General features: G+C 43.0%; 1 protein-coding gene across 3 annotated transcripts in view; it reads left to right on the forward strand.

The window, feature by feature from the left end:
• Nucleotides 1-4,652: 4,652 nt before the first annotated feature.
• The window catches only part of DCUN1D1 (defective in cullin neddylation 1 domain containing 1), a 29,455-nt gene continuing 16,212 nt past the window's right edge, over nt 4,653-17,895 (forward strand). For all 3 annotated transcript variants that reach the window (XM_081328631.1, XM_081328630.1, XM_081328632.1), the window contains exons 1-2: nt 4,653-5,165; nt 15,316-15,532. In XM_081328631.1, coding sequence (XP_081184757.1) covers nt 4,995-5,165; nt 15,316-15,532 — 388 coding nt within the window. In that variant the 5' untranslated portion in view covers nt 4,653-4,994. The remainder of the gene's footprint in view (nt 5,166-15,315; nt 15,533-17,895) is intronic.

Here is a 17,895-nt window from a genome sequence, read left to right on the forward strand (position 1 = left end):
GCAATGTCCCATGATCCCCATTTGTGACCTTCACGCCTAGCTTCCCACAAGCAGTTAAGGGGGAAGCCGGCAGGAGGTTGCACATGGTATTCATGTGGCATTGTATCTAACAACTCTGTGAGATTCAGTTAACAAACACAAGTAGAACTGCTGCAACTTCCACGGTAAGTCAGTGCAGGCAAGTAACGTTGTGCCTTATGGCCATTTATGCTTAGAATGGAGTAGCTGGTTCTAATTACAATTGTTAAGTGAGGACCTCCATAATGCAATTCCTAATGTTTGTTTACTTGATACCCTTCCTTTCTCTCTGCCTTATTGAAGTGTGCATCCACACCCCATAGGCACCCAAATTTCAGCCAACAATGATGGAAACCCGAGGATTGCTTTTCTGAATAGAACCACCTTCTCCAACCTAGGGCAATTCAGAAATGTTGGACTTAAATTAGCTTAGGATGAGAGTTGAAGCATAACAAAGGTTTGTAAAAGCTACATCAGCATTGCTCAACCTAGGCAATTTCCAGATGTGTGGACTTCAGCTCCCAGAAATATAAACCACGGCCATACTGGTTGGGGAATCCCTTGCATCTTGCAGGTTGCCCATTGGGAACTCACTGGAATCTACCACTTCAAGGCGAATTATTTTCTTCTTTATTTGCATGAAACAAAAACCTGATCAGAGTCTCATCACTACCATTTAATGCTTCAAACCAAAGTGCTGTATTTGTCATTGAATTTAAACCCTAGACTGGGAGGCAGGGAGAAGAAAGGATGGAGATCATCCTATTCCTCCTTTGCAAACCTGAAAGACACTATACATTAAATGAGATATGTATAATTATCCCAAGGCTAATAAGAAGATGAGACTGAACTTCGTGTCCTTGAGTGTCATACTCATTCACTAGTACAGAGTGCCTCAGTCTCAGCAACTTTAAGATGCGACTTCAACTCCCAAAATCCTGGCTGGGGAATTCTGGGAGTTGAAGTCCACTCCATTTAAGGCTGATGAGGTTAAAGAACACTGCTCTAGCATTAATGCACTCTTTTTCTGCCCTCCCAAACCAGGAGGATGTGTAGCTAGCAAATCACAATCACATGACTGCAGGACACCACAACTGGTCACAAATGGAAGCCAGTTGCCAAGTGCACATCAGTGTGGAATCACATGACTATGGGGGATATTCGACAGTTGTGGGAGTACAGGACATAATTCACTTTTTCCAAGGTCGTCATCATAATAATAAACCTTTATTGTCAAAGTACAACATGTGTACATTGAGATTAGCTGAGCCTCCCCCCCCCCCGTGCTCCCTCCCCCCAACACACAGTGACAACAAACCCTCCATCCTACTACACCATGTGAACCAACTACACCACACACCGGCCTCCCAAGTCAATTCTGCATAACTTTGAATCACTGTTAAACAAATGGTTATAAGTTGAGGACCACTTGTATAGTGAGAAGGGGGTTCTTTGCTGTTGTTATGTTAATGAAAATTACAACATCTTGCCATACAGCAAAAAAAGGTAATTTATCTTACCATCTTAAGAACGAGGATCTAAACAGTGAAGTTATAAATGGAATGTGTACTATTACAGGTAGTTATCTTACAATCACACAAAGTTACAACAGCACTGAAAAAAGTGACTTACAACCATTTTTCACACTTACGACCACTGCAGCATCCCCACGGTCACGTGATCAAAATTTGAATGCTTAGCAACTTGCTCATATTTATGACGGCTGCAATGTCCTGGGGTCGTGCGATCACCTTTTGCAACTTTCCGACAAGCAAAGTCAATGGGGATGCCAGATTGACTTAACAACTGCATTTACTAGTAATTTAACAACAGCAGTGATTCACTTAACAACTGCAAAAAGAGTTGCAAAATGGGGGAGAACTCACTTAACAGTCGTCTCACTTAGCAACAGAAATTTCGGGCTCAATTGTGTAAGTCATGGACTACTTTTACACATCTACACAGACTCTGAGGGAGTTCTCGGACTCCCTCAACCAGGGGTCTCTGCGCCCCTTTTCTCTACATAACTGGAGAAGGGGGTCTTGCTCCAGTGGTGGGATTCAAATATGTGAACCACCGGTTCTCTGTGTGGATGCCGCTTCCAGAAGTCCATTCTGGGCCTGGGCAACAAAAAATTAGCTACTGGTTCTGCCAAAGTGGTGCAAACCGGGTGAATCCCACCACTGTCTTGCTCTGAAGGCTTCCAATCATATTTTCGTCTCTGCTGGGTTTCATTCTGAAGAAAGTGAAACAACTTTCTGCTTTTCTTTCATGATAAAATTACTTCCTGGTCAGAATGAGCCTACTGTTTTCAAAAAAGATATGAGCCACTTAGCATGCAGATTAAGATTAATGAACCAGTTTAGTAATAAAAACACAATGGCAAAGGAAAATAAAGGAAGTCAATGATTTCTACCAGTAGCACACTCTACCCATACATATATGGGTAAAATACAACAGCGCACATGAAGAACAGCCTAGTATCTAGTTCTGGGTTTCCATAGGCCTTTCTTATGCTTTTGTTCCCTAAGGACCTATTCCCACTTTTAAAAATTATGGAGGACCTCGACCACTTCTCACAATTCTTTTGATGGGATTTTAATATTTTATTGTTTTTCAACATAGACTGGCAAATATTTTTGATTTTGTGGACCTTTGAGAGGGTCTTGGGGGAACCCATGGGTCCTCGGTCACACTTTGAGAAACGCTGTCCAAGATAACTAAAATAATCTTCTGCTTTGCCAATCCTTTTTCATGATGGCCCTTCCCTGGCAGAGGCCTATGATGGATGATCGAGAACAGCAGCAAAATCCATCCTGCTTGTTTCAAGGAAACTGGTGGGATTAGAGAAAAGGACCATCCCCAGAAGTCTTCTCAGCATAGCACATCAGAGCCAGATTTTCTTTTTTTAATTATTTATTTATTTTATTTATTTATTTATTAATGGGATTTATATCCCGCCCTATCTCCCGAGGGACTCAGGGCAGCTAACAACAACAAAACTTAAAGGTCTCTGTACAGTAAATTAAAAATAAAATTTGAAATAAATTAAAATAAATTAATTATTTTTAATTATTGTTATATTTTATTTTTATTTATTTTTTAATTTTTGTTGGATGATGGACCTATGTTTATCCCAAACACGTTTAAGCTCAGTTACTGAGGATTGACCTTTGCTGGAAGTTGGTTCCAAGCTTCCACTTTCTTTTTAACATTACTTATTTGAACCTCCCTCCTGTCAGTTTGAGGCAACATCACCATGTTCTAGATGTAGTAAGCCTGTTTAATTTTGGGACACTGGCAGCCTGGAGTGTGGGTAGCTGCTGATAACCGGCTGGGCCACTTGTGAATTTAAAAAAAAAAACTGCTGTCCCAAACACTGGTAAGACCAGGAGTTTAGGGAACGGTCCAGATGTGTAGAGACAGGAGGAACACCTCTGGCCAAGCATCCATCTTGCAGAAATCTCCTTGGGGTGCAATACAACTTCATGGACACTTTGTAAAGCAAAGTGCAATTCCAATCCTGCAAGAGTTTTTGCACATCCTGGCTTTGCGATCAGTCAGGCTGTTTCTGGTACGTGTGGGTTTTATTTTATTTTATTTAGCTAGCTAGCAACTGATGGGGGATTTTAACCCTGCAGCTGCTCTTTAACCCTGCAGCGAGTCCTCGACTTACAACCGTTCATTTAGTGACTGTTAAAGGTAAAGGTTCCCCCGCACATGCGTGCTAGTCGTTTCAACTCTAGGGGCCGCTGCTCATCTCCGTTTCAAAGCCGAAGAGCCAGCGCTTGTCCGAGGACGTCTCCGTGGTCATGTGGCCGGCATGACTAGACGCCAAAGGCGCACGGAACGCTGTTACCTTCCCACCATAGTGGTCCCTATTTTTCTACTTGCATTTTTACGTGCTTTCGAACTGCTAGGTTGGCAGAAGCTGGGACGAGTAACAGGCGCTCACTGTTACGCAGCACTCGGGATTTGACCCGCCAAACTGCAGACGTTCTGATTGACAAGCTCAGCGTCCTAACCCACTGAGCCACCACGTCCTGTTACTGTTACATCACTGTTACATCACTGAAAAAAGTGACTTACAATCATTTTTCACACAACCCTTGCAGGGTTCCCATGGTCACGTGATCAAAATTCAGACCGTTGGCAACTGTCTCCCATTTTGCGACGGTTGCAGTGTCCCGGGATCAGGCGATCCCCTTTTGTGACCTTCTGACAAGCAAAGTCAATGGATAAAACCAGATTCGCTTAACCACCCTGCTACTAACAACTGCAGTGATTCACTTTTAAAAAAAAATGTGGCCAGAAAGGCCTTATAATGGGGCAAAACTCGCTGAACAAATGTCTCGGTTAGCAACATAAAACTTTGGGCTCAATTGTGGTTCGTAAGCCGAGGACTACTTGTATTCTTTTCTTCTCTCTTCTCCGCCCCCGCGCGCCCGCCCTTTCCCCATTGAACTAGGCCAGGGGTAGGCAACCTTGGCTCTTTTATGACTCGTGGACTTCAACTCCCAGAATTCCTGAGCCAGCCATGGCTGGCTCAGGAATTCTGGGAGTTGAAGTCCACGAGTCATAAAAGAGCCAAGGTTGCCTACCCCTGAACTAGGCCAACCGCTCCCAGTCCTGGGCCAGCCGGGCGGCCTCCCCAACTGATTAAAAGCCGCGGTGCAAGCAACGCTTCCCGGCCTGCCCGCCGCCGGCGGGGTCTTCCGTTCGAACAGCCAGGAGGCGTTTCTGAGGCGGGGGCCCAGCCAGAGTCGGGTGGCCGCAGGCGGCGGGAATGGGCGACCCAGCCCCGCCGTCCTTCCTTCCCACCCCGCCGACAGGCTCAGCGCGACCCCCGTGCGCCGCCGGGCTGAAGGCCTGGGGCGGACCAAGTCCTCACGAAAGAGGGCTCAGCCCGGCAGCCGGGGCCGCTCGAGGTCCGCCGGCAGGGCCGGCCCGGCGAGCTCGGCCTGGGCGCAGTGCGCATGAGCGGCGGAAGGCAGGGCCCGCGAGGAGGAGCCCCGGGAGCCGCCGCTGCCGCTGCTGCCGCCGCCGCCAACACCAACCTCGGTCCGCCTCCTCCTCCTCCTCCTCCTCCTCACAGTCCTCCTGAGCCGGCCCGGCGGGGAGCGAGGCCCGCGCGCAGCCCCACCATGGTGAGAGCCCGCCCGCCCGCCCGCTGAGGGGGAACCGCCGCCGCCATCGCCTGGCAACGCGCGGCCTAGCCGGTGGCGGGAGAGCGCGATCCCACAGGCCGCGCAGGGGGCCCAAACCCGCGCCCAGCAGGGCAGGCCCGGTGGGAAATGGGAACCGCCGGCGCTGAGGAGATGGGCTATCGCTTTGCTTGTGGGCGAAAGGGCCGCCTTTATTTCCGGCGCCCGTCTCGGCCCGCCGGGGTCGTGCCCTTGCGGGAGGGCGTGTGTGTGTGTGTGTGGGGGGGCTTTGGGGTCGGGGGGGGGTGTCTCTTATTCTCCTCTCCCCGAGCCAAGCCAGGGGTGAATTCCCGAGCCCAGAAGGAATTGGGTTGTGTCTGAGGTGTAGGGGGAAGATTCCTTTTGCACTTCATGCAACAAGGGGTTGGGGTGCTCCTGGGGGAGCCCTCCCCCCTCTTTCAGGTTTTGGGTAAAGGGGCGTCGGTGAAGGGACGGTTCTTCCCTTCCCGCCTGCAGAAGGGATGTAATCGGGAGGAGAAAAAGTCCGGCGATTGTTTGGTCTTCGTTGCAGGAGGAGAGAGAACTGGGGTTAATCCGTGGTAGCCAAACATTAGGAGTCTCCCCTTTTCCCCATTCTCTCCCCCCCCCCGCCATTTCACACACACACACACACACACACACACACACACACACAAAAAGTCTCTCACTTTCCCCGAGCTGTCCAGGATCTTATGCCCAACATCCCAGGAGTGTTTTTTGTGTGCTTACAAAACTGGGTGCGCAAGATTCCCGTAGACACGTTTTTGTGTGTGTGTGTGTGTATTTGTGGGGAAAGGTGCTGTCCGATTTGGGATGGCTTGATTGTCAGAAAGGACAGGGATTCCTGCCTAGCTGATGTGGACTGGCCGGCTGTGGATTAAGAGGTGTTGTTGATTCAGGTCCAGTTTAAGCTTTGGTATCTGGGAGTCAATCCATTCTTTCTCAGCCCAACTTATCTCACAGGTCTGTTGTTGGAGTATAAAATTTAACACATACACTGATTTCTTCATCCCCGGAGTCCCTGATAGAGATTCAGATGGCAAGGTTTCATCAGAAAGATGAAGCTTTATTGTGGATTGGTAGGGGATAAGAGTAGTCTGTGAAGCCAGGAATTATGCTTTGTAAACATTAAGTGTATGAATCCAAGCAACTGTAGAATATGAATGAAACCATGACTTAAGTTTATTGGATAGGTCATATAAAAAACACAGATACAGCAGCAAATGTAAGTGCAAAGTTTTGTCCCAACACGTTCTCAAGAATGTTCCTGCAGGATCTAATAATTTAATAATAAGGATATCAATTTAATACAATAACAATAACAACCCCGAGGTTGGTTTATTTATTTATTTCTTATAAAAGGAACAGTTTTCTGAAAAAAGAAGAAACTAGACCAAAATCTGACACCCAACTTTCAGAAGATGACGAGGCAGTATTTGAAACATCTTGCCAGTTTGTTTAATCTCAAATGCCCCTATTCTCCTGCAAGATTGAGAAACTGGTTTGAAATGGCAGAGCTAGAATTTAATGGCAGATTTAGTTCAGTTTGGTCCAAATTTAATTCAGACTGTTAATTTGTTTTCCACTCTTGGTGTAAACTAGTATTACACATCTTTAAAAGGCAGTGACATCATCATTAATTACTGTTGGAATGCATTTACGGTAGTTCTTGTTTACTTGAATAGTGTGTTGACCTGTTGATATGGTGTCATAACCCTGGAAAATTGAGGAATATTTTTAATTAATTTGATGGAAATGTCTTATATTCCACAAAATTTTAGTATTATATTTAGTTGGTCAGTATTTGAGGCAGGGATGAGAACATGGGCCTTATTCAAATGTTGGCTTTCAGCTCATAGCGTCCATATGCTTAAATTAACAAGTTAAGAATCCAGCATCTCATATTTTGAAATACATTGAGGTTTTGACCTATTTTCCTAAAAGGCTAGGTTTCATGCTGAAAGACACTTTAGTTCCCAATTTTTTATTTTTGCTATTAGGAATTCTTAAAATTTCTTTGGAGTTTTAAACATCTGTATTTCTAGGTTAAAATCTTCATATTTCCTTTACAGTGCATTCTTCAAGATTTGTACTGAAGCATATAGTCTGAAAATTGCTTTATAATTTAGAGCAGATTAATATTGTAAATGAATTTATATTATTTGGCAACCTTTTCCTGAGCATCTGTATATATAAATACATATATACATATTATATGCATACTGTATATATATATATATATATGTTTCAAATGTTGACTATTTAGATTACCTTGCTAGGCCCCAAACATGGGGCAAATCTTTATTTCCTGTTTTCAGCCTATCTTGAAGGCTATCGAACAGGCAGTAGTCACACCGGACAATTCACTGCCTAATATGCAATCAGCCCAGGTTCGAATCTCAGAAGGGTATAGCTGACTGATGAAGACTAAAGAGTCAGAAATGCATCTCAGTTTCCCTTTAATTCTTTGTTAGTAATTTACACACACACACACACACACACACACACACACACACACATATATATATATATATATATATATATATATATATATATATATATATATATATATATATATATATATATATATGTGCAAATTATTCAAGTTGCTAATAAAGAATTTTGGGAGGCAACTTGAATAATTTGCACAAATAATGAGCTGTCATAGTTGACTATATCCTGTGGATAAGCCTTGAAGATAGGCCAAAACAGGAATGAAAGAGTTAATTAGCAAGGTGCTTTCAAAAAGCCTTGACAAATACTTAACATATATATATATATATATATATATATATATATATATATATATATATATATATATATATATATATATATATATATATATGTATATGTATATGTATATGTATATGTATATGTATATGTATATGTATATATATGTATATATATGTATATATATACATATACACGCTGTATATATACATATCCATATACAATATATGTATATGTATATTGTATCTATAAAGTGTTTTGTTTGTGTGTGTTTATATATATGTGTGTGTTACCTCAGTGATGTGCTGCCCAAAACAGCATGTAAAATTCTTCAGGAAATATAGTAAGTTGTACCAGGGCTCTTTTAGTACTTACAGTTGTGTTTAGGGGCAGTTAACTTTACTTTCAGTGTACACACCCGGGATGTTTCTCCATAGACTAATATCTCTGCATTTAGCTTCCTAGGAAGAGATGTGATAGGCTATTTCTCTGTCTCTGGCAAACTGTATTTGAACCGTAGCCAGCATCTAGTTAACCTTAGCTGAACTCGGAAAGTAAGAGGAGTTAGTACTGGAAGAGGGGTACAATTTAGAACAACAACTAATTTCTTTAATACTACCAAGAAAATTGTACTGATGTGTCATCTGGATTAAATTTATGGTTCACATCATTACTCCTACAGTTATAAGGGGCTCCTGTCCCCCATTTTTTGTGCCCACCCCACCAGGTCTAATAGGGAAGACATGCTGTGGGTCCCTTCCACCAAACAATGACACCGACAGCCCTAATCCTGATGGCCCCAAGCATGTTAGTCTTTTGTAAAACTTGGAAGACCTGGCTGGCATTTGGACCAGCAGCCAGGCAAACTCTTCTGGTGATGTATTATTTTATTATTATTATTATTTGGCTCCTGCTGGTTTAACCTTGGGTTCCATTGTTTGTGTGTTTTGGTTTGGGTTTTTAATCCTTGTACCTCAGTGGTTAAGATGCTGCGCTTGTTGGCTGGAAAGTTCGGCAAGGTTTGAGATCTGAGCGCTGCTTGACAGAGTGAGTTCCTATTACTCGCCTCAGCTGTTCGAAAGCATGCAAACGTGAGAAGATGAATAGATACCATTTTGGTGGGAAAGTAACAGAATTCCATGTGCCTCGCTGAATAGTCATGGTGGACACATGACCACGGAAGTGTCTTTGGACAACGCTAGTTCCCTCAGCTAAGAAATGGAGATGCGCACACATACGTGCACGCGTGCCACACACATACACACACACGTCAGAAGAGACTGGACAGGGGAAACCCTTAGCTATGCCTATTTTAAAAACGTGAACTTATATAAAAGGAATATCTTATTAAAAATAGGCTAAATTGGATTGCTTCCCTTATAAAAAGTTAAATTTTGGTTGTAAAATTGGGCACATTATTATCCAAAATAATGTAAGATGACATTCTACGGTAAGATGACATTCTACGGTAACCACATTGTAATTTTCAGACGAATCTCTTGCTTTATGTTCCCAGAGCAGGGGTAAAAGATGCAGCTTTACTTTGTCAGGCACATTTTTCTGTCATCCTGTTCTCTGTTGCCATTTTGTACACTTTGGGCCGTCAACTCATGCTAGCTTGTCCAAAGGTAGAGCTAGCTAAGAGACAGAGGTAGATATACATAGATGTAACTGCTGTTTCAAGTACTGTTCTGGGAAAGTAAAAAGTTTATATCTATTGCTTGCTAATATTCTTTATGTTTCATTGACAGACAATAACTGGTTTTGTACAATTCATGGAGCTAAAATGGGAAGGGGTACTTTGTGTCTTGATGTGTTGTGTGCACCAGGCTATCATGATGGGCCATAATATTTAGTAGTCGTAGTTTTATTTATAGTCATTGAAGAGTCAGATGTAGCATATACCAATTCAACAGAAACAATATAAAAAAGTTAACTGCTAAGTCAAAATTAAGATAGCAAGATGACTCAAGGGAAAGAGAAAAATTACATTAAACTGACAATGTTGTTGTTGTTGTTAGCTGCGAAGTCGTGTCCGACCCATCGCGACCCTATGGACAATGTTCCTCCAGGCCTTCCTGTCCTCTACCATCTTCTGGAGTCCATTTAAGCTCACGCCTACAGCTTCAGTGACTCCATCCAGCCACCTCATTCTCTGTCGTCCCCTTCTTCTATTGCCCTCGATCTTTCCCAGCATTAGGCTCTTCTCCAGTGAGTCCTTCCTTCTCATTAGGTGGCCAAAGTATTTGAGTTTTAGCTTCAGGATCTGGCCTTCTAAAGAGCAGTCAGGGTTTATCTCCTCTAGGACTGACCGGTTTGATCGCCTTGCAGTCCAAGGGACTCGCAGGAGTCTTCTCCAGCACCACAGTTCAAAGGCCTCAATTCTTTGGCGCTCAGCCTTTCTTATGGTCCAACTTTCACTGCCATACATTGCAACTGGGAAGACCATAGCCTTGACTATACGCACTTTTGTTGACAGGGTGATGTCTCTGCTTTTTAGTGTGCTGTCTAGATTTGCCATGGCTTTCCTCCCCAGGAGCAAGCGTCTTTTAATTTCTTTGCTACAGTCCCCATCTGCAGTGATCTTGGAGCCCAGGAAAATAAAATCTGTCACTACCTCCATTTCTTCCCCATCTATTTGCCAGGAATTGAGAGGGCCAGATGCCATGATCTTGGTTTTCTTAATGTTAAGTTTCAACCCAAGTTTTGCACTCTCCTTCTTCACCCGCAACAAGAGGCTCTTTAGTTCTTCTTCACTTTCTGCCATTAGAGTGGTATCATCTGCGTATCTTAGGTTGTTGATATTTCTTCCGGCAATCTTAATTCCAACTTTTGATTCATCTAGCCCTGCCTTTCTCATGATGTGCTCTGCATATAAGTTAAATAGGCAGGGTGACAGTATACAGCCTTGCCGGACTCCTTTCCCAATTTTGAACCAATCAGTGGTTCCGTGTCCAGTTCTCACTGTTGCTTCTTGACCCGCATATAGGTTTCTCAAGAGACAAATAAGATGGTCTGGTACTCCCATCTCTTTAAGAACTTGCCACAGTTTGTTATGATCCACACAATCAAAGGCTTTAGCATAGTCAATGAAGCAGAAGTAGATGTTTTTCTGGAACTCCCTAGCTTTCTCCATGATCCAGCGTATGTTGGCAATTTGATCTCTAGTTCCTCTGCCTCTTCGAAATCCTGCCTGTACTTCTGGTAGTTCTCGATCCACATACTGCTGAAGTCTAGCTTGTAGGATTTTAAGCATGACTTTACTAGCATGAGAAATGAGTGCAATGGTGCGATAGTTTGAACATTCTTTGGCACTGCCTTTCTTTGGAATTGGAATGTAAACTGATCTTTTCCAATCCTGTGGCCACTGTTGAGTTTTCCAAATTTGCTGGCAAATTGAGTGTAGTACTTTTACTGCACTGTCTTTTAAGATTTTGAATAGCTCAGCTGGAATACTGTCATCTCCACTAGCTTTGTTGTTGCTCAGCTTTTCTAAGGCCCACTTCACTTCACATTCTAGGATGTCTGGCTCGAGGTCAGTGACCAACTCATTGTGATTATCTGGGACATTAAGCTCATTCTTGTATAGTTCTTCTGTGTAATTTTGCCACCTCTTCTTAATCTCTTCTGCCTCTGTTAGGTCCCTGCCATTTTGGTCCTTTATCATGCCCATTTTTGCATTAAACGTTCCCTTCATCTCTCCAATTTTCTTGAAAAGATCTCTGGTCCTCCCTATTCTATTGTTTTCTTCTATTTCTTTGCACTGTTCATTTAAGAAGGCATTCTTATCTCTTCTAGCTATTCTCTGGAATTCTGCATTCAATTGGGCGCATCTTTCTTTTTCTCCCTTGCCTTTCGCTTCCCTCCTTTCCTCAGCTATTTGCAAAGCTTCCTCAGACAGCCATTTTGCTTTCTTGCATTTCTTTTTCTTTGGGATGGTTTTGGTTGCTACCTGTTGTACAATGTCGCGAACCTCTGTCCATAGTTCTTCAGGCACTCTGTCTATCAGATCTAATTCCTTAAATCTATTTGTCACCTCTACTGTATATTCAACAGGGATATGATTTAATTCATACCTGAGTGGCCTAGTGCTTTTCCCTACTTTCTTCAGTTTAAGCTTAAACTTTGCAAGGAGAAGCTCATGATCTGAGCCACAGTCAGCTCCTGGTCTTGTTTTTACTGACTGTATAGAGCTTCTCCATCTTTGGCTGCAGAGCATATAGTCAATCTGATTTCTGTGTTGACCGTCTGGTGATGTCCATGTGTAGAGCCGTCTCTTGGGTTGTTGGAAAAGAGTGTTTGCTATGACCATCGTATTCTCTTGACAAAATTCTATCAGCCTGTGCCCTGCTTCATTTTGTACTCCAAGGCCAAACTTGCCTGTTATTCCAGTTATCTTTTGGCTTCCTACTTTAGCATTCCAATCCCCCATGATGATAAGGACATCATTTTTTGGTGTTAGTTCTATAAGGTGCTGTAGGGCTTCATACAACCGGTCAATTTCATCCTGTTCAGCACTGGTGGTTGGGGCATAGACTTGGACTACTGTGATATTGAATGGTTTGCCTTGGATTCGAACTGAGATCATTCTGTCATTTTGAGGATTGTATCCCAGTATTGCTTTTCCTATTCTTTTATTGACTATGAAGGCTACTCCATTTCTTCTGAGGGATTCTTGCCCGCAGTAGTATACCTGATGGTCATCTGAATTAAATTCACCCATTCCTGTCCATTTTAGTTCGCTGATACCTAAGATGTCGATGTTCAGTCTTGTCATCTCTTGTTTGACCACGTCCAGCTTTCCTTGATTCATGGATCTTACATTCCAGGTTCCTATGGAGAAAAAATCTTTACAGCATCGGACTTTCCTTTCACCACCAGACACATCCACAGCTGAGCGTCCTTTCGGCTTTGGCCCAGTCGCTTCATTCTTTCTGGCGCTACTAGTACTAGCCCTCTGCTCTTCCCCAGTAGCATATTGGACGCCTTCCGACCTGAGGGGCTCATCTTCCAGCGTCATATCGTTTTGCCTTTTGGTACTGTCCATAGGGTTTTCATGGCAAAGATACTGGAGTGGGTTGCCATTTCCTTCTCCAGTGGATCACGTTTTGTCAGAACTCTCTGCTATGACCTGTCCATCTTGGGTGGCCCTGCACGGCATAGCTCATAGCTTCATTGAATTACGCAAGCCCCTTCGCCACGACAAGGCAGTAATCCATGAAGGGGAAACTGACAATACGGTGTAAAAAATAGAAATTTGGGCATATGGGTTTTCATCCCTGAACCTCAAATGTGGGTGCCATAACATGGTTCATTTGTATTTGTTTGGAATAGCATATTACATGGCCATAGCAGTTGTGTCTTGTTAGTTGACTTGAGGATTTAAATAGGTTGATAAGAGATAAACCAATAATAAAATGTAGACCTCTGATCATTACTTATAAATAGGAAAAAGGAAAAGGAAAAACCTTTTATTAAATAAATGTGACACCTCAACCGGTCTCCTATCGGTGGTGTATATTAAGAACTGTGAGGAATGTTTTTTTAAAGGGCATAGATTTCTACACTTGCCTTCTTAAAACCAGGGAAAAATGGGTTACCATAGATGAATATAGCTAAATGCTTGCTTTGTCATACGTATGCTTTTTATAGGAAAGTTTACCCACCAGATGATCATATTGAATGACTTAGTTGATGATATTGAGCAGGGTGGGGGCTGGACTAGAAGACCTCCAATGCCCCTTCCAGCTCTATTCTAATTCTAATTCTTATTCTATTCTATATTTCCAGTCAGGGTACAGAATTAAGAGTTGTTAGTATGATGCCTTTCCACGGTCACATTGTCCAGAGAATTGTGTTTATAGCTTCATTGCAAAGGTAGAAGAATACGATTTCAGTTAAAGTGTAATCTTAAAGGTCACACAGGCAGTCCCCGACTTATGGTTGGTTGCTCAGTGACCGCTTGAAGTTATGACAGATCCCGAGAAAGAGATTTGCAAGCCAAATTTGAATTCAAAGTTCAAACATCCAGCCCCCCCCGATCATGTAACTGTATTTGACTGTTTGACCACAATTTATGCTGTTTGTGCCAGAAACTGGCCAAAAAATACCCCATAGCGAATACTGGGTTCACCCAACAACTGCGGTGTTTGCTTTACAATGCTGCGTTCGCTTAACGATCACTGCAGCGTATGACCAAAGTTTCAGACTCCATTACGATCATAAGTCGAGGACTACGTAGGTATGTATCGCTGTGGATGGTGCTGAATTTTGATACTGCTGCTTTTTTAAATTCTTCCACATTTAACGGTCGGTCAAAACTTTTTTCCCCCTTGCTCTCCTGAGTTCAGTTGATGTCTTGTTGGATTTCATATAAGAATAATTTAGAGCAGGGGTGTCAAACTCAATTTCATTGAGGGCCGCATCAGCATTGCGGTTGCCCTCAAGGGGCCGGGTAGGTGTGGCCAGGGTAGGCGTGGCCTACTGGGTGGGCGTGGCTAGAGTGCGTATGGCCTGCTGGGTGGGTGTGGCCAGCTCTACATCATTGGCATCAAGGGTGCCTATGGGGGCCTGGGCAGGAGTGGGACAGATCTGAGGGTCTCTGGCAGGAGGAGGGTCTCTGGGCCAGGGCCAAGGCAGTGGGGGCCGTTCCCTCACTGTTTCCAGGATGGCTTCGCGGGCCACATGAAACCACTTCGTGGGCCAGATCCAGCCCCCGGGCCTTGTGTTTCACATGTCTGATTTAGAGGGAAATCAGGAGTGGTATATTAGCTTTCTCCTTAAGTTGTTCTATCATATTCCCAAATCAATTAGCTTCCATATGCTAATGGCTTACTTTGGATATGTGAGTGTCAGGAGCATCCATGGGTATGCTTTAAAAATCAAACAAGTGGCACTTCAGTTACACCATTGCAACTGCCGTCTTGCCTTTTTTGACCATAGTCTGCAGACGCTCCTGATAAATAACCTTAGAGTCTGTTATTGTCCTTTTTAAAGCCCTCCGTTTTCTGGAGTCTTTGGCAGGTATTGTGAAGGATGCTGCTTCTATCTTGAATAATCTGGATGAGCCCATAGATCACCCTATTGCTAATACACTTAGGGACGAGAAATAGCTCAAGAGTATTTTACTTTTAATTCCACCATGTAGTAAGCTTATTTGACTTGTGAGATGCCTGGAGCAGTGGTGAGCAACCTGACTTGCAAGCAACTTCTGAACTTATCTGTGCAAAATTAAGAAATCGATATCTTAATCAGAATGTCTGCCTTCCTTCTTCCGCCACTGGTATTTATCATCTCTGGAGTTTTCCTTTGAGACATTGCCTCTCGGGGCAAAACAGATGTGAAGTTTTACTGCTCTTCTTTTCAAACTTTTTTTTTTTTTTAGAACAAGTTGAAGTCATCGCAAAAAGATAAAGTTCGGCAGTTTATGATCTTCACGCAGTCTAGTGAAAAAACAGCAGTGAATTGTCTGTCCCAGAATGACTGGAAGCTAGATGTTGCAACAGATAATTTTTTTCAAAATCCTGAACTGTATATACGAGAAAACATTAAGGGATCACTGGATCGAAAGAAATTAGAGCAACTATATAATAGATACAAAGGTGAGTAAAAAGTTTGTTGTTAACATTTTTAATGCTTGAACTTTGCTATAGTTGTTGGTTTCAGGGGAGGGAAACTGTGACTGAGACGGATAGGTATTTAGCCCTTACATATTGCAACAAGGTTTATTTATTTACCTACCAATTTAAAGTAGTCCTTGAACCATTCTTCCCCTAAGGAGCCTGGGGGGAGGGCAGCAAACATATTTATCAGGTGTTATATTATAGGCCAGTGATGGCGAACCTTTAGAGACTTGAGTGCCCAAACTGCGACCCAAAACCCACTTATGTATTGTCGGGTGCCGGGTGGGCGTGGCCCATCGGGTGGGTGTGGCCCAATGGGTGGGCGTGGCCCATTGGGTGGGCGTGGCTGCAGTGGTAACAGCAGACTGGGTGGGACTAAAAAGTTCAATCAATCAATTCCAACTTTGCGAGATCTTTTGTTTTCCCCACTAGAAGTTGAAATTGATTGATTGCTTGAACCTTTTTTTTTTTTTGCACATGGCGGCAGAGGCCTAAAGTGAAAAGGCTTTATAAAACCCAGCTGAAGGCCTAGGACTGGGGCGATGCCGTGTGTACCCACAGAGAGGGCTCTGCGTGCTACCTGTGGCACGCGTGCCATCGGTTCGCCACCACGGTTATAGGCAGTCCTTGGCTTATGTTCACAGCTGAGCCCAGAATTTCTGTTGCCAAGTGAAACATTTGCTAATGGGGTTGTGCCCCATTTTATGACTTTCCTTGCCGCAGTTGTTAAGTGAATCACTTCAGTTTAATTTAGTAACCGGGTTCTTAAGTGAATCTGACTTCCCCAATGACTTTACTTGTCAGAAGGCCGCAAAAGTTGACCCTGGGATCAGTTTCCAAGCATCCATATTTTGATCCCATGACCATGGGAATGCTGCAACAGTCATAAGTGTGAAAAGCGGTCATAAGTCACTTTTTTTCAGTGCTGCTGCAACTTTGAGTAGTCATTAAACAAATGTTTGTAAGTCATAGACTTACCTGTATTACAACACGTGTGGAAAATATTTCATTCCTTCGTTTTATGCAACAGCCCTTCTCACATTTATTTATCTATTTATGGGACTTATATGCCGCCCTATCTCCCGAAGGACTCAGGGCGGCTAACAACAATAAAAACAACAATACAAAAATTAAAAAAGAATTAAATAAATAGCCCCAAAATAAATTAACTACACAGTTAAAAATTAAAACATTTTAAAAACCCATCGTCAATCCAGGTCAGCCTGATGGAAAAGGAAAGTTTTGAGGTCGTGGCGAAAGGACCGGAGGTCCGGGGCCATCCGAAGCTCAAGGGGGAGTTGGTTCCAAAGGGCTGGTGCTCCCACATACTTGACTCTGGATGGGCTAAGGTTGGTGGGTAACTTCACCCAATGAGCTACTTGATTGAGGGTGAACTTGAACCCAGGGAGTTTGAGATGGAAAAGGGTTCCTAAATAGCTAGATTCAAATAACTAAATTAGGGGTATACATCTCATGGCATACCAATAATAACTCATAAGACTCAAAAATCATGTCTCTGAAGTGCAGCCAAAATGATAAACTTCCTGAAGCGTATTCTCCCCTTCATTTCTTTTTTCTTTGAGAAAAATAAGGGTGGGAATGGGAGAGGAATTGCTGTCATTTTCATCCTTAAGCCCTAACCCCAGCCCCAAATTTCTAGAAAGATTAGCCTCAAACAACCCCTGCCTCTTCCGCTTGTATCTCTGGAAGGCCACCTTTCCCTTGGTTAGGAAACTAGATTGAACTTTCCACTTTGAAGATACTGTTCATTTCTTTCTAGAACATAATATTGGGGGGGAGGGCTTTGATAGAGCATGCTATCTGAATTCAACCATTTTGGGTTTATACAATAGCCACAGTTTTAACAGATTATGACTTTTTTCAATATTGTAGTGTAAATATTGTAGTTGACTCAGAGCAAAAGATTGGGGACCTTCTAACATCAAAAGCCACTTTGGTTCTTGTTGTTTGATCTAGTTACCTGATCTTGCCCTTATTTCTTCTCTGACTTTCCCGATAATTATTTGTCAAGCCATTGCTTTTTCTTCTACCCAGAGCCTTGTATTCTGAGCTGTCTCTTAACCTGAACTTGCAGGGAAATGGATTAAAAAAAAGTCCTTCATGAGAGTGCATTGCGATTTATCCTCTCTCCTTTGTGAAACCAGAGAACTGACCCATTTTAAATTGCAGTTGTGATTCCAGGCAAGAGAACGACTGTGAGACGCTTCTTACACATTTTAAATTGCAAAGAGGGCTGTTAAATGGCACTTGCCAGCAGTTAATGTCCCTTGAGTCAGAAATTAGTTTCTCATTCACATGGTTTGTTTTGAAATCACACCTAC

Source organism: Vipera berus (assembly GCF_964194415.1).
Source record: "Vipera berus genome assembly, chromosome: 5".
NCBI lineage: Eukaryota > Metazoa > Chordata > Lepidosauria > Squamata > Viperidae > Vipera > Vipera berus.